Source organism: Lasiodiplodia theobromae (genome assembly GCF_012971845.1).
Source record: "Lasiodiplodia theobromae strain AM2As chromosome Unknown scaffold_17, whole genome shotgun sequence".
NCBI lineage: Eukaryota > Fungi > Ascomycota > Dothideomycetes > Botryosphaeriales > Botryosphaeriaceae > Lasiodiplodia > Lasiodiplodia theobromae.
This window is the reverse complement of record NW_023336377.1, coordinates 380,700-405,329: the sequence shown is the minus strand read 5'-3', so window position 1 is coordinate 405,329 and position 24,630 is coordinate 380,700. Positions and strand designations below refer to the sequence as shown.

At 57.0% G+C, this 24,630-nt stretch overlaps 7 protein-coding genes across 7 annotated transcripts; 4 read left to right on the top strand and 3 right to left on the bottom strand.

Annotated features, from left to right (window-relative positions):
• Positions 1–1,799: 1,799 nt before the first annotated feature.
• On the top strand, positions 1,800–2,534 carry LTHEOB_6048 (uncharacterized protein; the record flags this gene model as incomplete). The annotated part of the gene is made up of 1 exon (XM_035515261.1): positions 1,800–2,534. One exon carries the CDS (start codon positions 1,800–1,802, stop codon positions 2,532–2,534), a length of 735 nt encoding a protein of 244 aa, XP_035373179.1.
• Positions 2,535–3,159: 625 nt separating this feature from the next.
• On the top strand, positions 3,160–5,527 carry LTHEOB_6047 (Cupin domain-containing protein; the record flags this gene model as incomplete). The annotated part of the gene is made up of 3 exons (XM_035515260.1): positions 3,160–3,221; positions 3,277–5,162; positions 5,256–5,527. The coding sequence occupies 3 exons, from the start codon at positions 3,160–3,162 to the stop codon at positions 5,525–5,527; spliced, it is 2,220 nt and encodes a 739-aa protein (XP_035373178.1).
• A 3,822-nt stretch (positions 5,528–9,349) lies between these two features.
• LTHEOB_6046 (Myb DNA-binding domain protein) lies at positions 9,350–11,322 on the bottom strand (the record flags this gene model as incomplete). The annotated part of the gene is made up of 4 exons (XM_035515259.1): positions 9,350–9,458; positions 9,510–10,388; positions 10,807–11,239; positions 11,313–11,322. 4 exons carry the CDS (start codon positions 11,320–11,322, stop codon positions 9,350–9,352), a joined length of 1,431 nt encoding a protein of 476 aa, XP_035373177.1.
• A 2,023-nt stretch (positions 11,323–13,345) lies between these two features.
• LTHEOB_6045 (Tubulin-specific chaperone b (tubulin folding cofactor b)) lies at positions 13,346–15,237 on the top strand (the record flags this gene model as incomplete). Its single annotated transcript, XM_035515258.1, has 3 exons — positions 13,346–13,597; positions 14,134–14,440; positions 14,954–15,237. 3 exons carry the CDS (start codon positions 13,346–13,348, stop codon positions 15,235–15,237), a joined length of 843 nt encoding a protein of 280 aa, XP_035373176.1.
• A 3,754-nt stretch (positions 15,238–18,991) lies between these two features.
• On the bottom strand, positions 18,992–20,626 carry LTHEOB_6044 (Nuclear protein; the record flags this gene model as incomplete). The annotated part of the gene is made up of 1 exon (XM_035515257.1): positions 18,992–20,626. The coding sequence occupies one exon, from the start codon at positions 20,624–20,626 to the stop codon at positions 18,992–18,994; it is 1,635 nt and encodes a 544-aa protein (XP_035373175.1).
• A 521-nt stretch (positions 20,627–21,147) lies between these two features.
• LTHEOB_6043 (uncharacterized protein) lies at positions 21,148–21,663 on the top strand (the record flags this gene model as incomplete). The annotated part of the gene is made up of 1 exon (XM_035515256.1): positions 21,148–21,663. The coding sequence occupies one exon, from the start codon at positions 21,148–21,150 to the stop codon at positions 21,661–21,663; it is 516 nt and encodes a 171-aa protein (XP_035373174.1).
• A 1,051-nt stretch (positions 21,664–22,714) lies between these two features.
• On the bottom strand, positions 22,715–23,856 carry LTHEOB_6042 (Eukaryotic translation initiation factor 6; the record flags this gene model as incomplete). The annotated part of the gene is made up of 3 exons (XM_035515255.1): positions 22,715–22,836; positions 22,900–23,483; positions 23,822–23,856. 3 exons carry the CDS (start codon positions 23,854–23,856, stop codon positions 22,715–22,717), a joined length of 741 nt encoding a protein of 246 aa, XP_035373173.1.
• Positions 23,857–24,630: the final 774 nt, after the last annotated feature.

The window sequence follows — 24,630 nt, the reverse complement described above, 5'->3', positions numbered from 1 at the left end:
AATGCAGGAGAGTGCAGTCGCACTGGGCGGCCAAGGTATCGAGCAGCACTCTGCTGCGGACATGGGAGATTTAACTTGTGAAAGAACGCCCGCCGTAGATGCCAGCGTCACGCTGCTCCCTCTTCTATGGTTCATGCGATCAGCCCGCCGTCACATAGCTTCGCCTCGATGTCATGCCTCTCTCCCTCCCGTCCATTTGGCTTTGAGTCGCTTTCTCCCTCCGCAGCTATAATCGCCTATCTCATATGTGTGTTCTGGTCGGCGGTCGGGGCTGATAGTGCGCTCTTGGGCAGCGGTGCGCCCGTCGAGACGAGGTGAGGTTGGGTGAGGTGAGGTGAGCCGCTGCGAGGGTGTCGGGCGGGAAATTTTTCGAATCCTCGCTGGCCGGCGTGTCTGCTCGGTCTGATGAAGGCGTCAGTAGTGGTGGTGCTCATCCGCTTGTGCCTGGACGTCTGTTGCGATGCTTCCCTGCCTTGCTGCGCGGATTGCTGTCTGTGAGGTCGAAGTTATGGTGCGGGCTTTGCGCGTGCAGTTTCATGGGCTCCCGGCCAGGTCTGTGGCCGAAGCGCTGAAGGTGCGGCTTGCTCGGGAGAGCTTGCGTGTTTGAGGCTTTGCTTGCTTGCGGATACAGATTGAGCTGGTGTGGAAGTAGAGTAGCGACTTGACAGCGCGCGTCTCCCCCTTCGAAGTTGCGAGCGCTGTGGGAGGGCGGGACTTGGGCGGGGCGATGTGTCCTGGGTTGGTATGCTACGTCTGTGTTGAAGCTAAAGCGCTTGCGACGGAGGGCGAGCTCGCTCTGGGCCGAGAGACCTGAGCGCGATGGGGCTTTCACAGAGAGAGCGACAGCCGTCAACTGTTCAGAAAAGCAATGAGTCGCTATAATCAACCCTCAGCTGGTGCTGAGGCATCTCTGAGATGGTTGGATGCCCGTCAGCGGCCAAGTTGGGTGTGCAAAGATGGACACATGTTGTCGGAGGCAAATCCTGGAGAAATTGGCCTTCTTGAGGTTTAAAAGAGCACTTGCTTGGCTCTACAGCTTCTCGAGCAGATGGAGTATCCATGAATTTTAGCACTACAAAGAGCGACGCGGCCGCTGCCGTGGTGGCTTGAAGTGATGGTGTCTCGACAACGCCTGAAGCGCAGAGCTTCTGCGATCGCAGACAGCAGACGCTGGAATTTGAATTGCTCAAGACGCTTTGTCGTCTGCGGTGCTAGTTCTTACAGAGGTTTCATCGGTCCAGTTGGGGTATACTGGTGTCTTGCGGCACCATAAACGCCCACGATATCTGCTGGACCATAGCCGCCCTCTCCTTCCCAGGCAATGGCCGACTTTCCAAGCTCCAGGGCGTAAAATCACATGCCATTGCCAGCCGCCCAATAGCATGCTTTTTAAATCAGCATTGCTTTCAGCACGGGCCAGGCATGGTGGGTGAGGTTTCGCCGGGGGCCGGGGGCGGGTGGTCCGTGCCTGGGATGTTCTCCAGGGAGTTTACCACAACCCCATGGGGTTACCCGCGTCAGAAAGGTAAACACCACGGAGAACACGCCTGAGATACAATTCGCTTAACTGACCGGCTGCCTGGCTAAGCGAGCTGGCTGCCACAAAATGCCTCCAGCCATGAAGCATCCTTTCTTCCTTTTCTTCTTCGGCCTCCCGACTCCCAGCATTCCCCATCTTTTGGAGTACAGGCCCTCGACACATTCACATTCACATTCAAACATCCTCATCTCACCCCAATTGGGACACTCACCGCATTCGGAAATCCTCACACACCACAAACCTCACCCATACCCTCAACATGTCGTCCCCATCCGGCCAATGGCCCTCATCTGAGCACCCTTACTTGCTCATCAGCGCTGGCGGCCAAGTCCAGGTCGTCATCCCGGCTCACCTCCTTGTCGACCAAGGACCCCAAGCAGTCCTTGACGAGCTGATGGCCAAGTACCCGCCGTCGCCGCCCCAGCAGCAGCAGCAGAACGACCTCTTCACCAACGAAGAGCTCGACGCCATGGCCGATTGGGCCAGCAGTCCGGCCGCTCCCTTCCCGCTCGACGACGAGCAGTTCACCTCCTCTCCTCCTCCGGCTCCTGCTGCTCCCGCTCCTGCGCCTGCTCTGGCCCCGGCCACTCCCACTCCCGCTCCCGCTCTGGCTCCTCCCGCTCCCCGCCAGCCCGCTCCTCGCCGCGGCCGCGGCAACAAGACGACGCCCCCCGGCTTCCCGGGCTACCGCTGGGTGGCGCAGACAGTGGCGCTGCAGGCGAGCCCGCGCCGGCCGCAAGTCCAGCTCGGCCACATCTACGCCTACATGCAGAAGGCGTGGCCGGAGCACTTCCGGTCCTCTGGCGCTGGCGCTGGTGGCTGGAAGTCTGGCGTCCGTCACGCCGTGCTCAAGCATTTCAAGCGCGTGTCGGCCCCCCGTGGAGAAAAGGGGGTCTGGTACGAGCCGGACCCGGACAACGTGATGACGGCGGAGGAGGCGAGGAGGATTGTGAGGGCGGCTGGTGGTGGAGTGGGTGGTGGTGGTGAGAATTAAGCGGGGGAGGGAGGGAGTTGGGTGGTGGGATTTAGGGGGTTAGTTTTGGGTTCGGTTTTGGTCTTGGCTTTGGCTTTGGGTTGGTTTTGGTTTGGTTTTTGGTCTGGTCTGGTCTGGTCTTTGGTGGTTCTCTTCTGGCGCTCTTGGGCAGATCAAGCGGATACCCGGACCTCATTGCGAGTTTTATAAATGTGCACAAATTCATCCGGACAATGGCTTCACGTACCCACGTAAGTGGAATTTTATTGAGCCCTTCACTCAATTGAATACATGAAAAGGTTGCATGGAACATGGCTTTGAAAAGAGCGAATTGAATAGATTTCTTCAAATCTATTGAGGTGAAGTGAAGATGAGTGGGTGCGAATCATTAGATGAAAGTGAGGTTTTGGTGATGAAGTGAGGTGTGAAGAAAGTAGTGGTCGGAGTGCTGTGAGGGCGGCGCTCGGGCCGGCGCTAATTCGGGGGGCAACAGCAGTAAACATCGACAGCGACACGTCGAGTCGCGAAAGCTCCCACCCCACGCGTTTCCGCGACCGCCAACGCGCTCACCACCGAGCAATCTGCCCACATTCGCCCGCCGAACACTCTTTCGAGACGCCGTAAGCTCCGGCTATCCCGCGCCGCCATGGCGCCCGCCGCTTCAAAGTCGCGCGACAACCAGTTCTTCAATGTCGGAGTTCAAGGAAGGTGCGCACATCCGGCAAACCCTCCGCCCATGGCTGCGCATACTCACGCGCTGCAGGAAAACGGGCATCACGCTCAAGGACACAGGTGTTCGCGATGAACATGGAATGGAGCCAATCGACGGCATCTTCTCGTCGCCGGAGAAGTCGCCGGAGCAGTCGCCGCCGAAGCGCAGCAACGCTCGCCAGCAGGCCGACAGAACCCTGACATCCTCTGACATGGACGTGCAGCAAAGTATGCCCCGCAAGACATTCGGAAACAAAAACCAGCGCTACGACAGTCTCATAGACGAGCTACTGGCCAGCGATGAAGAAGGTGCTAAGACAACACTACTCAACATAGGTTCCATGCCCGAGCCCGCCGACGCGCTCAGCGCCCGCAAGTCAATTCGCCCCGGGAGGTCATCCATCTTTCCCCCGCCAATGGGTCGCTCACCCATCAAGACCTCGCTAGGGTCCTCCCCTCGCCGCCAGTCCTCCATGGGCCCGCCGTCGGGCCTGCGCAGGACTTCCGATGGACCTAACCGCGCAGGATCTCAGCCTACCGTCGCGAGGCGGTTAGATTTTGGTGCCGTCGACGAGACCAATGCGAGAGCGCCGGGAAGTGGAAGCAGGAATCGCGGCCCGCCCCGTCCAGACATCTTCGACCTACCGACTTCGCCAGCACGCAACAAAAAGCGCACACACGAAGAGAGCTTTGTGGAGGATGAGACGGTGCTGGAGGAGAGCGAACTCGCAATCAATGGCGTCGGGGAGGACAGCCCTCTGCCAGATGTAGAGGATACGCTGCCAATACTCGACCAGGGGGGTGACACCGAGCCGGACGAGCCAGACGAGCCCATTGAAGAATCAATGGATATTCCGGAAGAACCACAGCCAAGGCCATCGCTCACTAAGGGTCGCGGCAAGGCAAGGAAGAGTTTGGACCGCAGAGAATCGCCCCCGCCAGCACCATCGCCCGCGCCGAAGAAAAAAGCAGGAAGACCAAAGAAGACTCAGGGATTGGTATCTGCAAGAGCATCTAACGCTACTGTACCTGCAAGGTCGCGGACAGCTGTTCAATCACGGCCGGTTTCGAACAGACAAGTCGAAGATGAGAGCGCAATGGATATCGATCAGTCGATAGAGGAGGCCTCAATGCCGCAAGTCGGCGAGGAAGAGACTGAAGAATTGGAAGATAAAATCGAGGAGGGTGAGGAGACGGAGCCAGACACAGAACCGGAGCAGGAACCAGAACCAGAACCTGAAGTTGAGCCTGAATCGGAACCTGAGCCTGCATCACCCCCTGCAAAGAAGAAACGTGGACGGCCCAAGACAGGCTCTAAACCTGACGTTCATGTGGATGAACCTGAGGAACCAGTGCAGCTTCCAGAACGGCCGGCGAAAAAGGCCAAGAAAGCGCCTGCATCCAAGAAGCCTCCACCATCACAGCGCGGCCCGAACGCGAGAGTAACCTCGAAAAAAGACAGTGCGAAAAACAAGTCAAAGGGCAAGCAGAAAGAGGACATGCCACCACCGCCTCTACCACCTGTATCTCAAACGAGCTCGCAGCCAGAGTCCAGTCAATCACGTGCAGCGAGTCAAGCACGAAGTCTCCAAATCCTCCGTCAGGGCACACCTTTTGAGGATGTAGGAGCGAAGACTACCCGGTCAGGCAGAATTTCGACGAAGCCGGTGGAGTACTGGCGCAACGAGAGAATTGAGTACGGTCACGATGGAACCAAAAAGGAAATCATTCGTGCAGAGGATGTCGAAGAAACCAAGCGCCCTGCCGCCCGCGCAAGACCGCGCAAGCGAACTACTAAGCGCTCGGAAAGCGCGATTGAAGAGGAGCCAGAAATGGAGCTTGAGGAGTGGGAGATTAATGAGGGTCAGTTTCAGGGCTGGGTCAACGGCTGGGACGAGAAGCAAAACATCATCATCGATGAGGGAGGACGACATGAAGGTAAAGTTCCGAAGTCGGTGTGCTACCATGCGGAGTGGTCCAACGGCTGCCAACCGGGTGTATTTGCATTTCTCTGGCTAACACGGCATACAGAACTCGCATATTCTGCGGTCAAACTCCAAACAAGAGAAGTGGCAGGCGCAAACTTCCGATATTCGAAGATTCTCGGGACACCCTTCTTTGGCGCTGGCATGGTCGATATTCCACCGCACGGATCGAAGCGCTCGAAGAATTCTCGCCGCATGTACATGGCATTTTGCCTGCTCTCGGGCAAAGTGAGTGTCACGGTGGGCGATAATGAGTTCAGCATCAGCAAGGGTGGCGTGTTCATGGTACCGAGAGGTAAGTGCTGTTCCGTCTTATAATTTCCTTTTGTCTGGTTTGCCTCTCGATTGGTTGTGCTTTCCTTCTACTCTCGCTTGGGCTGCATCGCGGGTCCGGGCAGACTGGCGGCGAATGCAAATGGTGAGTCGGTGTGCAAGACCACGTATGTGTGACGAGCGGTCACTTTATGCTCATACCTGGTCGGCGGGTCTGGCGCCGGATAGACGCGCTGTTGCATCCGACGGAGCGTTCGTGACACGGCAGCGGGTGCAGATGGTCGCAACGCATTGCCTGCAACTGCCAGCCCCCAGCTCGTCTTGGCTCTGGTCGCACAACAGCGTGCATGGATGATGCGGTCGTTGTGTGGCGCCAGCCCAGGCAGGGTCGTTTGCAACCTTGTACCACGGCAACCGGATCTTCGCTTCGCTCCGCAGCAATGAGGCACAGCAGCAGCCTGGCAAGACCCTGGCACACTGGCACACACACACATCCCGCAGTCGGGGATCGCTGTTCCTTATTTCAACCCCCGGTCACACACACAACGACGGTATCGACGCCCTTCCCACCGCTCATTCACAAGCCGCATCCCATTCTTTTCTGGTCTGCTTGGGGCTGTTCGCACAGCGGCTGGCTTTTCGGTCTATCACATTCAGTGTAACCACCCGCGCGGTGGAAGGCCGGCCGGCCGTGGTGGTGCGGCGACGCCATGCAAACTGCACGATCCCCCCACGGCGCACCCAATCGGCAGACAGCCGGGTGGCAGACCGCTTTTGCAACACATGCAGCGTATCTGTCATTTCTGACTTCTCTCGGTGGTGGTGGTGATCGATGGCTGGGGTGGGAGCGGGATGTGGTGGGGTTTGTGGTGGCCGGGCTGACGGGGCGTTCCTGCGACCCCCTCGTCGAAACTCCTGTTAAGGAACCCACTACTTGGGGCGGCGGCACAGCTTGCAGACCCAGAGAAAACGCGCGACGCACGTCAGCAGCAGCACCAGCAGCGGCAGGGCGGCAATCGCAACCAGACAGCAATCGGCGTAGCCGCCGCGAAGCGACGACGCACGCACGCACATGCGCGTCACGCTGGCAAAGAGAGGGGAGGGGCGATTTGCTTTTGATTCGCAACGGACACGACCACCTGTTCATCGCATTGCGAACATATCTTGCAGCGCCCGCAACGATCCCTGTACCCTGCTGCCGCTGCTTGCTGCTGGGCCTTCTCTGACGTGCGCTGTTTCGGCATTGCATGTCGTGGTGGTGGTTGTTTCCTCTCATCGTCCCGTTCATGCATCATGCCAGCAACACACACAACGACCACGGCACACACACACACATGGCGGTCAGCAACGGCAGCAACGGCCTGCCACATACCGTTTTTCTCTTTTTGGTCCGGGTTTCTGCACCGCCAGCTGGACTTGGTTTCCTGCAGATGGGGCTGCCGCTGCCTGCTGCTGATGCTGATGCTGCATTTGCGTGTGGGGTGATTGTGGTGATATCGGGCTCGGCTTGATTGATCCGTTTGGCAGCGAGCAGCGAGCAGAGAGAAGGAGATGCGATGCTGCACACCACAGCCTCTCCGATGGATTCCGTGGCGAATGGCGTTGTTGAGAGCGGAAGGCAGCGAATCGGATGACGCCGATGGGCCTTGCTTGCTGTCGAGCGACGTGTGCTTTTTTTTTTCCCGGGCTGTTTGGTCTTGGCCCTTGCTTGATTACTATTCGTTTTGCCCTATCCGTTTTTTTGAGTTTTTTGCTTTTTTTTTCTGTTCTTTTTTTGGGGCATCGTGCTTTCGTCTCGTTTGCTTTCTTGCATTGCATGGATCTCGTTTTTTGAGTTCAGAGAGGCTGACACGTTGTGCAGGCAACTTTTACAGCATCACCAACGATAACGAGGTCCCTGCCAGGATCTTCTTCGCCCAGGGTTGCGAGGTCGCTCCGGAGCCGGAGCAGGCGACGCCTAGTTCGTGAGGTGTTGTCGGTTTGTAATACGACAAGGTTTCAGGGAAAGAAGAAGAAGAAGATGATGATGATATTGACGAAGCATTGACTTCATCGTTTGGTATCCCCCCGCCGGGTGTGGGCAGATAGGCTTGGTGAACGAACGGATATTCTTTGCGGTCCTGGTGTTCTCGCTACTTTTCTTGATTGCGGAGTTCGGGGTGATTGGACCTTTTCATGTGTGGTGTGTCTTTGTCTTAAGGCTTGAGGCCCGGTTATCTTGGGAAGGGAGTGGCGTGGCGTGAGTACGATGTGCCTCGTGCTTTTGTTTTATTGGGACAGCGTTCGGATGGGGAGGGAGCGGTATGGTTTTTGGTGGGTAGACGTGGCATAGTTCGGGCACTTGCCATTTTTGGTGCATTCTGTGAGTATTGGTCAGGAGTCAGGAGGAATGCAATGGAGAGTTATGACGGTGACACAAAAGTCATGTTGAACAAAGAAAGGTGTGTTGGAAGTGCTATGCTAAAGGTCGGTTCTATCAGGGAAAGTAAATAGGAAACTACTTCTACGGAGAATCTATATTACCCGTCTCTTCTACACATTCGGTACTCAGTGCTCTCTCTATTACATGATCTCTCTTAGACAAGAATAGGTGTGTTTAGGTCGATTTGTCATGTCTCGACCATGTATCAATTTATCGTTCGGCCGTTTGTATATCTAAACTTGCTCACCCACTCGCTTTGCACATGTTCGCAGCGGGAAAGACAAACATGCCCCGAAAAAAGTCAACTGTAATTGAAGATCTCAAAAAAAAAAAACCACGAAAGAAAAGAAAACAGCCGCTATGCAGAAGGAGGGAGGGAGGGTTCGGTAGAAAGCAGTATGGTGGACGCTCGAGAACGAAACAAAACAAATAAAGTCTCAGAAGGAAAAGGTACTACAACCTCAAGACCAAGGGAAAAGAGGAGATAAACGAGAGAACGAAACTTGTTAGAGACAACCGCCAAATGTCTTTCTTGCCCGTACGTATGTTTGGACTTTGCGCACTATGATTGTGAAACCGTTCGTGCTTGTTTTCCCGCCTATCACCGCACACCTCACGCCTCTCACACACCACCTGATCACCACCCCAAGCACACAGTTTCATCCGTCGTCATCCGTACGAGTCTACGTATGTCGTCTTTGGTTCTGCTATGATGTCTTTTTTGTTTTCTTTTTTTTTTTGCCTTCGCCTTGATGATTGTCGGCTTTCCGTCTCCTTCCGTTTCGTTCTCGCAGATCTTCGCTAATTTCCGTATCGATTACAAGTGTTCCTCTATCTTGGTGCGTTGAGGCCGTTGATAGGATGAAGAAGAAATTAAAAAATCCAAAAGGAACCAGCCACCATTACTCACGTATCGCCCCCATTTGTCTCTCTCCTCCTTCTGTTGGTGCCGCATCGCCTACGCTGTGCAAGGAACATGACTTAAACGGAGTATAAATAGGAAAAAAAAAAGTGGGTAAATGGGGAAATCATAACTCATAACGTCATCATAATCATGAGGTCATGGCCAGGAAACAAACAACAATAGGAAAGGCGAAAGGAGAGATGGAGAAAAAGGGGAAAAAGTGGACACGCCTGCAAATGGGAAGGGTACTAAAAGATGAAGTAACCAAAAGCTAACCGCTGAGAAGAAGTAAGAAGAGGGAATAAAAAAGAAGCAAGAATTGTGAGCCACAGACAGCCATGCCAAAATGCCAATGCTCATGCTCATGCTCAAGGACAAAAGCACTATTAAGCCCAGAAAACCCCGAAGGTGTAGTCGACCCCAAAATGCAGTTGGTAGAAACAGAAGAGAAGAAAGTGACAGGCGTGTATGCGCCTCAGAAACGAAAAAAAAAAAAAAAGAGAATCCCCTTCCCTTGACCAACCAACCAGCCCCCCTTTACTCAGTCATCACTCCCAGTAGTAGCCTCCTTCTTCACCCTAACGACATCCATATCCGCCACGAAACCCGCCGTCTGATGCCTCCTCTTCCCCACACCACCTCCCTCGTCCCTTCCAATCACCGTCATCCTCGACTCACCCCCCGCAAACGGACTCGCCAACCTCCCCGGCGCCGCAACACCGCCGCTTCCCTCATGCACGACCGTCGGCACCGTCCTCGGCGTCGTCCCCAGCGACGAGGGTGTCGGGCCTCGCTGCACCTGCTGATGCTGCTGCTGCCCATCTCCACCCGCGGTAGCCGCCGCCAGACTCAGCGGCGTGACAGGTCTCATGCCCCCACCGGTGCTACCTCCGCCTACGCCGCTTCCTCCAGCCGACGAGCTGACCGGCGTCGGCGTCTGCCGCGGCGTGCCGAGCAGCGGCGTCGCGAGGTGGTAGGCGCCGGTGGCGGCGGGCTGGTGGAGCGGGAGGCCTGATGACTGGTGCTGGTGCTGCGCCGCGGAGGCCGCAGCAGCTCCGCGCGGCAGCGGCGGTAATGCCTGCGGCGAGGCGGGCTGGCCGACGCTGGCGGCGGTGCTGGCGCCGCTGGTGGGGCGGGTGGGGAGGAGCGGGGGCGGCGGTGGCCACTGCTGATCGCCGCGCTCGCGGGAGGGTTCGCGGGAGAGGTTGTGGTGATGGGTGGGGGCCGCGGCGTAGGGGGAGTGTTGGTGATGGTTGTATGGGTGTTGTGCGTGGGGGTGGTGATGGTGATGGGCGCGTTGGTGCGGCGAGTGGGTGGACATGTGATGGTAGGACGAGGCGGGTGACGTCGTGTTGTTGTCGTCGTCGGCCGCGAGGGTCGAGGAGGGCGGAGAGGCGTTCTCGTCGTCGAGATGGCCGCCTGGAGGCGTGGGGCCGCCGCCACCAGCTGAAGCGCCGCGGTACTGCACGTTGGCGCGGCGCAGCATCTCTTCTTCACCCAGCTGCCAGTGCATGCGTTCGCAGGAGCGCCATGGTCGGCACATTTCGTCGGCGATGCGCTTCCACATGTCTTCCATGAATCTGTGAGGAAGAAGACGGTCGTCAGCGCGTTGTTCTTTAGCGAGATAGGGGCTAGAGGGCGTGAAGAGGGTAGAGGGAGTGCGATTGATTCAACCATTTTGAATCACAACACTGTGAATATGATGTGGGCTCGGGGAAGATGGAATGGCAGGTGTCAGATCTGGTCGAATCTAGCTTGTTAATGTGACAGTCTTTTTTGGAGTAACTCCTGCAGCCTCGGACAAGCCCGGCCCTAGATTTTGGGTTGCTTCTCCATGCAGCGTTTGGGATCTGTCACATAGGCGCTGCAGCTCATCCGGACGATAGCCCAAATAGGCTCAAGCTAGTTCGACGATCTTCTGCGCGTCGCTTGCCATTCCATCTTGCCCCTAGGTGCCACGACATTAGCGTCAGGGGAGCAGGAAAATTCAAAGCATACCGATGGTAGAGGCGCGCAAGCATGTCCTTTTCATCCTCAGCCCACTCCTTCTTCTCCGTGTAGTTCTGGTAGCGCAGGCGACAAGCGGTAGCGCTGCGGCCCGGGTTCTGCTGCGAGATGTCGACCCATTTCATGCCGCTGCTGCGCAGCTTGATCAGCAACTTCTCCTCCTCCTCAGTCCACTTTCCCTTTAGCTTCTTCTCCTTCTTGGCGGCGCTGCCGCCGCCTCCCGCTGGATCGCCGTTGCCCGTCCCTAGCGCTGACGATGCCGTGCGCTTGTTGGACGAAACCGGGCTAGCAGCTGCGGGGTGCAGGGAAGCGTGCTGTGACGAAGGTGCGGAATGAAAATAAGGTCCCGGCGTGCTGTTGTGAGATGGCACGCCCCCTGAGTAGATGGGGCGGAAGCCGCTCTGATGGATGTAGCTGCTGTTGCCTGGCGGCGATTGCTGGTGTTGAAGCTCATCGGGATGAGAGCCGTGATGGCGGAACGAAGGCAGCTGCTGAACGGGGGTCCATTGCGGAGCGGGGACTCCGGGCGGCGATGGAGATGGAAGTGTGGTGGTGGAGCGGGGTGTGGAGTAAGAGGCTGGCGGGAGGTAAGAAGCAGCTGGGGGCGGAGGCTGGTGGTGTTGATGGGTAACGCCCGAGCCTTGCGAAGACGTGCTCTTCCGGGTCCTTGGAGACGCAGAGTCGCGAGCGTCTCGCGACTCGAGTAGCGAAGCGATATCCAGGTTGAAAGCTGTTCACTAAGGCTGGCCTCCGGAAGAAGGCCTGGCCATGCACAATGGGAAACTCGGCGCCAAAATTACAGCAGGTGGGGTCGGCTAGGGAGCGGTGATGGCTTGACCAAAGAGCTAGATGGCCGGAGATTTTATGGCGTGTTTCGAGGGTTGCACAAGGTAGAAGCTGAGGATCGAGAGGACAGCTGGAGGCGTCCAGAGGAAGGCGCGGGCAGGGGAGATCCCAAAAAGGCACGGGGTAAGGGGGCAGGCCTGGGTTTTGAGGGCTTAGTGGGGCACTGAGATGAGGTCGCGAGTGATGTACTGGCGTTGGGGCGAGCTTGGCGGGGAGGCTGATGTGAAAGTGATGATGGGGTGCGTCTGTGGCAAGGCGGCGCCAGTGAGAGTGACGAGATTCGAAAAGTTCCGAGAAGCGCGGCGGGACGAGCCAACTACGTCTTTGTAGGGCAATTCTGGGCTATTACTCGCCGCCCGTCATGTGCTATTTGGGAAGGCGCAGGGATTTGGTGGGTCAAGTGCCGGAGCTTGCAAATACAGAGTAAACTGGTAGAAAAGCGACGGAAAATTTGATCCTTCCCTAGCACTGGATGTTCATGCAGGATGGCGGCGGCGGAGCCAGGGCGCGGCCTCAGCCAGGATCGCCTGCCGGGCCCGAAAGCTGGCGGTCGTGATCCGAGGCGAGGGTGCTGTGATGACGTGTCGGGCGGTTTTCTATCAGGACCTAGCGCAGCGGCGGCTGGGAAGACGATCTGAGGCGGCCAGTCACGGCGGGGCGCAGGCGGTGAACTGCTCCAGGGATGCCTGAGGAAGCGGCCTTGAGGGTAGATCTGCACAACCTTCTGCATTATACGAAGTCAAATGGGGGCGGTGTACGGCGGCGCAACGGTCAGTCGCGCAGTGCAACGCTCCACGTGAGGCGCAATCCAGGAACACGTTGCTTTTCGGGCGTGGCGTGACGCATCTGGGAAGCCATGTGCCTCTGTCGAACCGGTTTCGCGGTGGGTGTTGGTGAATGGCGCAATGGGGAAAGGGCAGATCCGGTGGAGTGGGTTGACGCCCAATATTCAGGCTCCCAGCTGCTCGCTAGCCGCGGGAGGCCCGCTAGGCTGCCAGAGCACGGCAGTTGCAGCGCGACGCAGCAGTGCGCGCTCCGTCTCCAGATTGATCTCCGCGATGCGCAGCGCAAGTCATCCGACACAGAGTCGCGCCAGATGGTTCGCGGCGAGTCGCCGCTGTCTGGCGGTGAGGCCCACGGCCCGCGGTTGGAGGGCGGGTGAGGCTGGTGCATCCGCGTGCTGCGAGGTCGACCTTCATCATGCGCCAAGCAGCAGGTTCCCCCAGTGCCATAGGGCCGAACCGCCTCACGCCCCAAGAGGAATCTGATCGATCTGGCCCGCGTCGCTGCCCCCCCGGCGTCGTCGCTTGCGCGCCAGCGCTAAGCGCGCGCCCACCGCACCGAGCGCCAGTCTCCCCCGCCTGCGCCCGCGCTCGTTCTCCAGAACGGCGCCGGCGTTGAGGTCGACGGTCACGTCTATAGCGTTGGTGCCGGCGTCTGCAGCAGATCACCGTGCATTGGTTACCGGGCTGCCGGTGCGCCCAAGCGCTGCTTGACTAGGGGCCTGCGTCCTCACCACAACCTAACCAGCGTCCAAACCAACTCGCAACGGCCAAATCCTCAACGCCGCCGCGCTTTCCGACGAACACCGAGGGACCCAACCCACCGCTCCACGCACGACCGCCGTCAGCGCCTCTCAGCGGCCCCCAGACCCACCGGTCAGCGACTCGCGACCCCAGCCACCATGTCGCTCCAGCCCGCCCATGACGTGCCGCTGCTGGTCTCGTCGCCCAACTCGGCCTCGGAGCGCCGCGTCACGCCGTCATGGTCCATTAGCCACCTGAAGACCCGTCTCGAGCCTGTCACCGGTATCCCGGCCTCCTGTCAAAAGCTCACTCTGCGGATCGGCTCGCAGGCGCCCGTGCCTCTCGATGCGCCAAACGAGGACGCAACCCTGCTCTCTTCCTTCCCTCTGCAGCCATACGCCGAGATCTACGTACGTTTCCATTTTCCATCAAGCCTTCAACCGTGCCGCCGGTTCCACCCCCTCGTATCCACGTATTTGGAACTCTAAACACTCCAGAGTGGCGCTGGCCCGTCCGCTTTTGTCACTCTTCTTATTGTTTCCCGTGCGTCTTGTGTACCCTGCGGAACGCGGCACGCCCTCCGGTCCGCTGTGATCGCCGTGATCTCTGGAAGCACAGCAGCCGATCTGAAGATCACTGTCTCAATTTCTCAGGAACGGCATACGAGAGGGCGCTCATAAATCCTCACTTTTGCTGCTGCCAGCTGAGCCGCCGACCGGCAACACCCTGGGAGCCGAGCCGCTGTCCCCCGCAGCCTACACCTTGCCGCCGGTCATATGAACACGGCCGTTCGTTTGCCCGAGCAAGGCGTGCGCCTGCATGCAGACGACCCAGCCGAACGGCTGTCCACTACCCGCTGGGGGCCTCGCAGTTACATCTGGCGTTATCAGCCAGACGTTCATCCTGCAGCACCCATCACAACCAATGACTGTGACAAAAACGCCAGCGCACCACCTCTTTCGCTGAGCGACCGTTGACGCGCGCCTCATCTGCATCATTTGTCATCTTCTTCCCGACCATCCCTACTAACTCTGCCAAACAGGTCGACGATACGCGTCCCGCCGCCGCCCGGACCGACTTTAGCGATGTCTCCGCCGTAGAGAAGTACGTGATGCCGGCCGACGAGTACGAGACCCGCTCCGACAGCGTGCTCGCCTGGAAGAAGGCCCAGAAGCTTGGCCGCTTCGACCCTAATGCTCCGAGCATCGAGGAGCAGAAGGTCAAAGCGCTGGAGCGCGAGGTCGAGGAAAGAGGTACGCCTTACATGTTTTACATTACCGTTTTTGCGACCTCGCTTCCTGCTTTTCTTGCTTTTCTCTGAAAACTTTCGTTCCACTTTTTCCTTTTTTTTTCGCGGCGGCAACATGCGAATATAGAATAGCAGTGTGGGGTTCTCGGTCGTACTCTCTGTCCAGATTCTTCCCCCTGGAGAGTGGAGTGGATGCTGGTTCCACTTTCCCGTCTCTCCTCATCATTCTATTACAATTCTTGGCTCCTGCTATGCATCTAGCGGCCGTCAGCCCGAATTGTCAGCATGGCGGTACAGCCGCAACTCGCACAGCGGGCCTCAGCCTCAGCTGAGAGACACAGACACCGACTCCGCAAACACCAACCTCTACCCGAACCCCATCCTCCAGCTTAGGCCCTCCTCGAGCACAAACATCTCTACACCTCACCCCCTTTCCACACCGCTTCGACCAAAGAAGAAGAAACCCCCTTTCACCGCTTTCACTGACAGCAAACCCCCTTTTTCTGCGCAACAACAGGCATCACCGTAGGCGCCCGCTGCCAGCTCCTCCCCGCCTCCACCGACGGTCGCCGCGGCACCGTCTCCTTCATCGGCCCCATCCCCGAGCTGCCTCCGCCCGCCGGGCCCTGGATCGGCATCACCCTCGACGAGCCGACGGGCAAGAACGACGGCTCCGTCAAGGGCGGCGCCCGCTACTTCCAGTCCAAGCCCAACTGCGGCGCCTTCGTCCGCCCGGAGAAGGTCGAGGTCGGCGATTTCCCTGAGGTCGACGAGTTTGCTGAGGAGATGGAGGAGATTTAAAGGCGTGGGAAATGGGAGAGGAAGGGGAGATTAGAGGGGAGAGTGGGAAGGAGGTGGTGTATAGTTGTGTGTCGAACTAGAAAAAGCACGACGCTGCACTGATTCCAGTGCTGGCTGACGGCTATCATACTCTGACACGAAAAGAAGTGGATAGGTAGGTGGGTGAAGTGCGAATCAGATTGTCTCTAGGGGTGTGAATAGCCACGTTTAGAACGACAGCGTGGTTATGGGCATATTGGCACTCTTGTGGTTGATGTTGATAAGTGTCCTCACGCTGCCGTGGCCAAAGCGACAGCAGAACCACCGCACCTCGGGTTGAGGTATATTACGTGCACACGATCGAGGCTTTCACGCACAGAATACAAGCCAGAAAAGGAAAAGGCGTTCGGCTTCATGACTGCTATTACTACCACCACCCAGCCCGTATAGCGACTATTAAGGATGACTCTCAGATGGCAGCACGTTCGCTGTCGCGATTCAATAACTGCTCTTCCCTCCGCTCTACTGAATCATAAACGAGAGTTAGTAAGTGAACTAGCATTACTCATCCTCTCCAGAGATCTCCGTCACGTCATGAGATCTCGACTCGTCCTTTTTGAAGATCGCTACCCACGCTAAATGGTCAGAGAGGAACGAAGAGCGGCGCGGGGGGCCGTACTCTAAATTCTGCTCGCCCAAAAAAAAAAACCGGCGACTCTTTTTTTTTCTTTGCCCAAATTTCGCCTTCGTAAATTCGTTTGGCGCCAAAGCCGCGCGCGCAAGCGTGCGCCGACCATCGGCTGGCCAACGAACAACGCGAACTTTCTTTTTTTTTTCGTGTTTTGGATAATAGGCCCCAAAGCGCACTAGAATCGGATTTTACCTTGGTTTTCCGAGCCGACCCGATCTCACTTGCTCATGCACACAGTGCGCACGCGCGCGACGGAGATCTTCGATTCTAGCAAATCTTGTTTGCGTCGCTTGTTAGTTCTCCCGCCGGGGTGGGAGGGAATTATTTGCATTTTTTTATTTATTGGATGGCGGGGGAAATGGTGATAGGGTGGTTGGCAGTGAGGTGGCTGTGATGATGTCGTGCACGGAGTCTGTCCGTGGGTGAAACTGGGTTAGTTAGCGGGGAGGCGGGGCGGAGCACCGAGTCAGCAACAATCTGCTCTCCCCTTAGTTATCTGGCAACAGAGCATTGTACGCTTACGGCCGAGTTTGGCGGAGCTGGGACGGATGAAGAGCCTATTGTGGGTTAGGAGAGTGAGATTCAAGGCACTGATGTGCCATACTCGTGGCGCGTTTTGGAAAGCGATGGGCGGACAGGGATTGGTTGTGGTGGTGGTCACGATGGTGGATGGGCAGGTGGATAGGGTTGTTGATCACGTCGGCTATTGTACGGACTTTACCTTCCTTTTTTTTTTCTTTTTTCCTGCTGGCTATGTTTTACTTCGGTCCTACCGGGTCATCCCGTTCGGTCGGGAGGAATGCATTAATGAGGTTCCGTAAAGGGTTGGTGGTAGATGGTGTTGGCGAGCTAATGGTCATACTGCGCTTGTTACTCTTTTTTGTTTGTTTATTTCACTTCAGAGAGAGTACAGCTGCAATGTACGTCTGTTCAGCTCTAAGGCATGGCTTTCTCTACTGTGATCCACTGCACGAAGCGTGCAGGAGAACTAGGCATGCAAGCGTCTTCTAGTTGAACTTCTCTTCGTTCAAGATGTAGCTTTCTCCCGGTTGATGTTTTCGTAGCTCCTATATACTATAGAGGTCATTCCATTAAGCTCTCGCCGAAACTTCCACTTGTTGCGCCAAATCCAGCCTTTTCCTCCTCTTCTAGCAGGTCTTTCCATCTATCCGTCTTGGCATCCACAACCTCGGTATTCCTTCTCCTTCGCCCGACAGTTTACAGAAGCCATTAAGACATGCATCCCATGCTTCTAGAACGACGCTGGTGAGTAATCGACGAATCACACGACTAATCGTGCGTCTACTTTCAATCAACTAACATCTCAACAAAACGACGATCCACTCACGTCACGTCACTTAAGCCTACCTAGTTACTGGTCTCTTAGGGCGAGAAACACGGCGTCGGACCCCAAAAATGAGCCAGCCTAGTAGTTACACAGTCGTTGGCTACCCATGTGAAACATGAAACACGGAGCTGACGGCAGCACGTATCTCTCAACCCGAGCCCAACCCAGGATTCTCGCTCAATCTCCTACGCTAGCTTCCGCCCATACGATCTCTGAGGATCCTACCGCCTTCTCAATTGGTACCTTGGCAGAATTAGTCGGGTGACATGCCATGGCGATGGATTCCTTTGCCAATAGATAAGCCCCGATAGCCGCCCTAGGTGGTGATCTAGAAAGTGGCATAAGAAAAAGCTGACGGAGGAAATCCCACTCATTTCGCCACCAATACTCCGAACAAGATGCTTTAGCCGTCACTATAGCGGCTCGTGAAGAAAATTAACTTTCTTAAGCCGTCTTACTAAAGGCATCACATACTTGCACCGGTAGTCGAAACCTATTGGGGAGTTGGATATTTTCTGACGCTCTTAGAAATCTATAGTTCAGCCCGGGTATTTGCTTCAACTACCTACAGATGAAAAGTACAGTATCCTTCATAAAATACTCAAAGATCAAGTCTCGTACAGCACGATTTGCCTCTAGTTAAATGAGTGAGCCACACCGTGAAGTCCGCAAGAAACACTAGCCAAATTGAATCTCGAATGTGCTGACCTATAAAGTGATCATCATGCAAGACAGCGCGTGCTACACAAATTTCCTGAGCGAGGGGAACCTATATATGGTTCTTTCTATTCTGAGTGCTAAAAGACTCGGAGATCCGGTGACCTACTTGACCTCGTGACCGACATGGTGGCCTCTCAGAGGGTATAAATTAGATGGCGTTTGATTGCGACATGCTGTCTAGCACAAGCTTTAGACAGCGAGGTATCCTGAGATATCTATAAACATTGGTCATCAGGAATTCACTGTTTTGGCCTTTGTTGCCGTGTTGAACATGCCGCGACCTTAGCAGCTTCACCCTTAAACCAAGAGGAGAAGCGATAGCATTTCTAATTTACCAATGTCGCTGAAGTGCACAAAAAGAAGATATGATGGGCCTCCTCATCAATTTGTTTGCCTGAAGAGACGCACCGTTGATATGAGAGCTGCGAAGTGCCAGCTCAAACACCTTTATTCCACTCACCAAACCCCCATGTTCCTGAATCTACCGTACCAAAAGGAGAAAAAGCAAACGAACAACCGGATGCACCTGCTTTAATTCGCCAACCGATTGATCTTGGGGTATATTCCGTAACTCCATTGTCGCCCGCTGTTCCCAAAGCAAAGACATCGAACCTTCTGCCGCAATTTTCCAAGGCCCAGCCAAACTCTCCCTCTCTCTAGCTCATGAGTGATTCTGATGACCGTTGATCTTCTCCAAAAAGTGCTGTGCCAGAATATACGTTAAAAACAGACAAGCTATCGCGGCTACATCCAATAAGGCGCATGGTGGCTGGTTGCTACGGATGTTGTGGATAGAGTTAGAGAAAGAAGTCGGCGAAGCAAAGCTGGAGACGCAACTTGAGGCGAAGTGTAGTCGGGTAGTAGAAGCGGTTCTTCGTCCTCAAGTTCCCGCTTATTTCAACGAGGCCCATCATCTGTACAGTAACCTGCCGCACCATCTTGGGAAAGGATAAAGCCCAACACCGCAAGCCACATCTTCGACGGAACTAGGTGAATGTTGAGCACACCACCTCCCTTCAACCCATCGACCTCTTCACCTTCGGCGTCGGCGTCCACCGCACCCTCTCCCTGTTCTCCCTCCTCAACGGCGTCCCACCACTGTTACTTCCCCCAAACGCAGCGAACCCAGCCAACCCATCCCGCTTGGGTGTACCGCCCACCCTCGCAAACAGCCGCTGCGCCGCAGGCGTCAAACTGCCCGCGCCACCGCCAGCTTTCCTTGTAATGACCGGACTGCTCGCAAACTTAGGCGTCGGCGTCTTCCCACTGCTTGCCTCGCCCTTCAACGCCGCGATCCTTCCAATTCCACCACCACTACCTTCTCTCTTCGCCTTCGCGCTCTTGTCGACGAGCCGGTGGTGGAGCTCCTCGCGCTTGCTGGCCTGGCGGATGGAGAAGGGGTTCGGCCGGCCGCCGTCGTCGCCGGCGGTGATGCCGAGGCGCTGGAGCAGCGAGTGGTCTGGCTCGGGTTCCGGATCATCATCCTCGTCGACGAAGGCGTAGCCGTTGACGCGGGGGGTCTCGCTGCCCGAGTACGCGGCGGCGCTGCCAACCTCCGAGTCGGTCGGCCGGGGACGACCGCGGATGGCGTCGTTGACGGCGGAGAGGGATGGCGAGGGGGGCACGCTGTTCTCCGGATCTGTACCAGTAGCAGCAGCGGGGGCAGGCAGGCGCGTGTTGTTGTAGATGATGGCTTTCGGCGGGGCGGTCGAGGCGGCCTGGGCGGCCTGCGCGACGGTCTCGTGCGTGTCTTCGATCGAGTCCGGGTTGAACATGAGCGAGTTGCGGGGCGCGGCGGGACGGTGGTCGGGCATGGCCTTGCGCGTATCTGCGTCGCGTTCGCGCTCCGGGTCGCGGCGCACGAGGGCGCGGTCGTTGTTGCGGATGTGTCCTACTCCTCCTCCCTCCTTATCCTCCTCCTCCGCCTTGAGCAGCTTCGCCTCGCGCTCGCGCCACGCTATCTGGCGGCCCGTCGCGATCTTGTTGCCCTGCCACAGGAAGGCGTACTTCTCGGCGCGCTTGGCGTTCTGGCGGTCCAGCAGCGCGTTGAAGCTCTCGTTGTCCTCGGACGTGTACTTGGCCTGGAACGCATTCAAGCTCAGTCCGCGCATCTCCTCGTGCTCGCGCTCCCTGCGCTCTTCCTCCTCGCGCGCCAGCCTCTCCTCCTCCGTCTCCTCCTTCCCTCCTCCCCTCACCGTCGCCGGCGTCTGCGGCGTCTCCCCACCCCACCCCCGCGGCGTCTCACCTGCTCTCCCTACCAGCCGCGGCGTCGTCGCCACCGGTGTCATGCTGACGCCCCTCCGCCCGAATCGCCGCCGTCCGTCCGGGCCGGGCGTCATAATGCGCTCCAGGTTCCGCCCGGCGTCGCGCTGCCACGCCTTGTCGTTGCTGTCGACGGCGGCCAGGTACTCGCGCTGCGCGCGCATCTCCAGCAGGCCCGGGTAGAAGTCGCGCGCGACGATGTGGTCGAGGGTGCCCGTGTACGTGTCTTCATCGAGGATCTTGGGCGGGCGCTTTATGCGCTTCGCGAGCGGCTGCTGGGGTGGTGGCGGCATGAGGGCGGTGTCGCGGGAGCGCTTGGTGAGCGCTGTGGTCGTTGTCGGAGCGGGAGGCGGAGGGGGAGGATTCGAGGATGAGGATGGGGGCGCCATGGTTGGCTATTGGGGGGAACGAGATCGAATTGTTGTCTGCCAAGCTGAGTGATAGTTGGACTGTGGTTGTTCGTCGTGGGTGGTAGAAGATGTCGAGAGTGAGGTGGTGGACAAAAAGGCATCGGAGGTGCCAAATAGGCCGCAGCTTCGGCTGCCTGCGCGTCATCGCGCTTTTTCCGCCCGCCCCGTTCAGCCCTACAGAACAATTAGCTTCGACCGCATACCTTTCACCACGCTGCCTGCACCAACAAGAACACAGCTCTGCTACGCCGACCCGACATCCAATTCCTCCTCTTCTTCTCCAGAGACCACCTCTCACGCCAACACGACCGATCCAGTCCCTTGCAAAACGCCTCCGGCCGCCGAAATAATTTCCTCTTCCTCGACCTCCGCAGCAGCACCTCCGAAGAAACCCACCACAAACCACCACGCCGCTCCCGCACAGCCCCAAAACCTCCTGCTCACTCCTCACCCAAGAAAGCCCTCCACCACCACCGCCACAAACCAAACCAAAAACAACCATGCCACCCACCCTCCCGCTCTCCCGTCCACTCCCAGCCGGCGCCGCAGCAACAACATCCTTCACCTCCACCACCTCGACAACCAGCTCCAATGCCCCGCAAACCCTCCACACCCACACCCACCGCCGCTCGCCCTGGACCTACATCCACCTGCGCCTGCACACGACTCCTCCCACCACGACCACCCTCGACGCCCTGACCGCGCGCCAGCACCTCTCCGCCGCGCTGCGCTCCTACCTCGGCGCGCACGGCGCCGCGACGGCCGTCGACATCTTGCGCGTCGATGCTGATAGCGGGGACGTCTGGATCCGCGTGCCGCGGGAGGATGGGGCGGGCGTGGTTGCGGCGGTGGGGGGGTGGGTTGGTTCTTCGGCGGGAGGTGGTGGTGGAGAGGAGGAGGTGAGGACGGGGTGGGTGGTGAAAGGGTGGGGGGATTGGTTGGGTGGGGTGGTTTTGGGGAGGGGAGGAGGAGCAGGAGGGGATGGTGGGGCGGATGTGTTTGGAGATGGGAGGTGAAATGGGGAAAAGAAGGACGAGATGGAGGAAACAAAAGAAAAAAGAATATGGGAAAAGCTTGCTCTGCCTCTGCTTTCTTGTTGTAGGGCTTTCGAAACGGTGGTGGATGAGTCGGTGAAAGGTGACTCAGATGTTCTGCTTTCCCCGCCTTCGTTCCCCTTGCTCAACAGCTTCCGATGGGGATCTGAAGGAAGGGATAATAAACGGGGACCCGCCTTAAACGACAAAAGCATTGCCGGGAAGAAAAGGAAGGACGATTGGCTAAGGTCGGTCGTAGGTGCGTTGCATCAATGGTGTGTGGAATCTTCTTTCTGACTTGAAATGAAGCAAGCAAAGTCAGCCGTCAGCCCGGCTGAGATGCGCCCAAATCCCCACGACAGTCTCCGGCTTAAGAAGAAAGACATTGGGATCGAGAGGAAATGCAGGAGCCATTGAGACAATGATATCACTATTAGCATAAAAATCGAAGCAAACTTTGGGTTTGATATGGTATTCAATATTACCAGCCGCGCAACAAGCATAGCGGCCAAACCCTGCTAAAAGAGAATTCCAATAACTCCCTTTCCCATGTTCTTTCCGTCAGGCGTAAGGCCAAATCAAGAAAGAAAGAGCCAAAGCCTCAGATAGAAATCCTCTTTCCCCCACTCCGTCTCCATTCTTCCTTTACTCCCTTTAGCATATATCCCGCAGTTGGTACTTGCCGGCCCTCAATCCGAGATGCCCGCAGTCCTTCACCCTGCAGTATAAAAGCCACCGGTTCACGTTCGCTGCATCAATCCCTCCGTCTAACCAGAGAAATCCTCAAACAGGAACCTTCCTCCGTCCAAGCTTATTTTTTCACTCGTCAACCCTCAGTCCTCATGTATTACCTCCCTTCAGCCGTCACAAAGGATATGTGAAAAGCCATGTCGAAGGCATCGTGGTATGATTATACCCTTGTGAACAAGAATCTCTCGAGTAAAAACCCGTGTGAATTTGCCTTCATGTGTGTCGTCGCCCCTGAAACAAGATACCAACAAGAAACAAGAAGAATGGGAATCGACCGCTATTTTTAGTAGAAGGACTCGACCATGGTCTCCTTGTTGGTGGTGTTGATGGCGCCGGGGCCCATGCCCTCGCCGAGGCGGAAGACGGACTCGATGACGGAAAGCTCTGTCGCCGTGGTGTCGAGGCCTGCACAGTGTGAATACGTCAGTCAATTGTCTCAATCTCAAAAAAAAAAAAAAGTAGACTCACCAGTAACAGCCATCCAATCATTCACCACCATCCCCGCGCCGACGACCGGCGAGCCTCTGTTCACGCTACCCGCCACCAGCGGCACCTGCAGCAAGCTCGACAGCTCATCCTGATCCTGAATGCTCGTCTTCGGGTGCACAATACCACCCTGATTACTCAAGCTCATATAGCTGCCCACCAGCACGTTATCCGCGACCGTCTGCCTGAAGACCTCGACGCCCAACACGTCCGCAATGATCTCCTCCGTCTCGCGCTCGATGTCCGGGTGCACGAGCGCGACGTGGTCGTTGGCGCAAATCACATTACCGAGAGCGGAAAGCCTCTCCTCGATGCGCTGGATGCGCACCCCGTCGGGGATGCTGTTGCGCAGGTGCTGCAGCTCCTGGTCGGTGGTAGAGGTGGGGACGAGCAAGCCCTTGCGGTTGCCGGCCGTCAGGCGGCCGACGATGCGCGTGCCGGCGATGGTCGCGTGGCAGATGGGGACGACGTCTTGCAGCTCGGCTTCGAAGACGGAGTAGAAGTTCTCCGAGGCGCCGACGGCGACGAGGGCGTACGAGTTGGTGAGGGTCGAGAAGACGCCGACTCTGTGGGGAGGAAAAGCCGGTTGTTAGCTCATGATTTTTGTCTTTCTGTGAAAATTGACGGTGGTGGGAGGGCGGAGAGGGGAACTGAAAGCGGCAAAACGAGTGAAATCGCGCAGGCGCGTATTTCTAGCACCGAGGATCCCAGCGACTGAAAAAGGCCTCATAGCGCAAGCAAGAGCGCTGTTGAAAATGAACGTCTCGAGCCATATCGCTGGCTCTGGAACCGCGATCCACCACCCGTTGCCTGCCCTTCATGCATGTACGCGCCCCCGTCATGGTGGCGCGGCGGGGCAAAGAAAAAAGAGATAACACTGGGGCCGAAAACAAAATGTACGCACTCGTTGGAGTTCTCGAATTGCGCGCGGACCGCCATGACTGTTTGTTCTGCTGCTTCTTCTTTGCTTGTGTTGGGTCCTGAGGTCGAGGTGGTTGTGGGGAAGGGTATCGACTGCGCGAAAGTATGCGGTTGAGGTGGTGTGGCGTGTGGAGGGGTAAAGGGTAAGGAATGGGCAAGGAAGCGGGTTGGTTTTCAGAAGGTTTTATGACGAATTCGGTCGCTTGCGCCCGCGCTTTTGCCGGTGGTGTGGCGCTTGCTTACAGCTCATCATTGCCCGCTAGTTAGCGTCGTCCAGGCACCCGCCTCTCGCAGAAAGATCCAGTTTAGTGTGTGAGTCACCGACCGCCCGTGAGACATGGTGGTTAGTAGTGCGACCGAAGAAGCGCATGAGCTCTAGCTCCGTGCTGCGCCCTGTGCGATGCGGTGTTCCTTTTCTTCTGTGGCGGCATGACGGACAAGCCCTGCGAATTTTCACCGTGAGCGATCATGAATCATGCGCCTTTAGCCAAAACAGGCAACTCCCCCCCGAACAGCATCCTGCACAGTCACCAATGCAAGTAGGTGCAGACCTCGAGCTGAACTTTGCAGCCTGAGGCACTGTTACACCAAAACACTTCATGATGTCTCATCTCCAACCCTAAATGTCACCGCTCGAGCACACGTCTAGGGCAATGGGACTTCGGAATCGGATACGACCTCTCGAAATGCGCACGCAAGACTTCACTCATGCTTGACACCTCAAGAATAATTAGGGGGGGAAAATCAACGTATTGATTGCTTGCTCACCTGCTTGCAAAGTGCCGCAGGAAC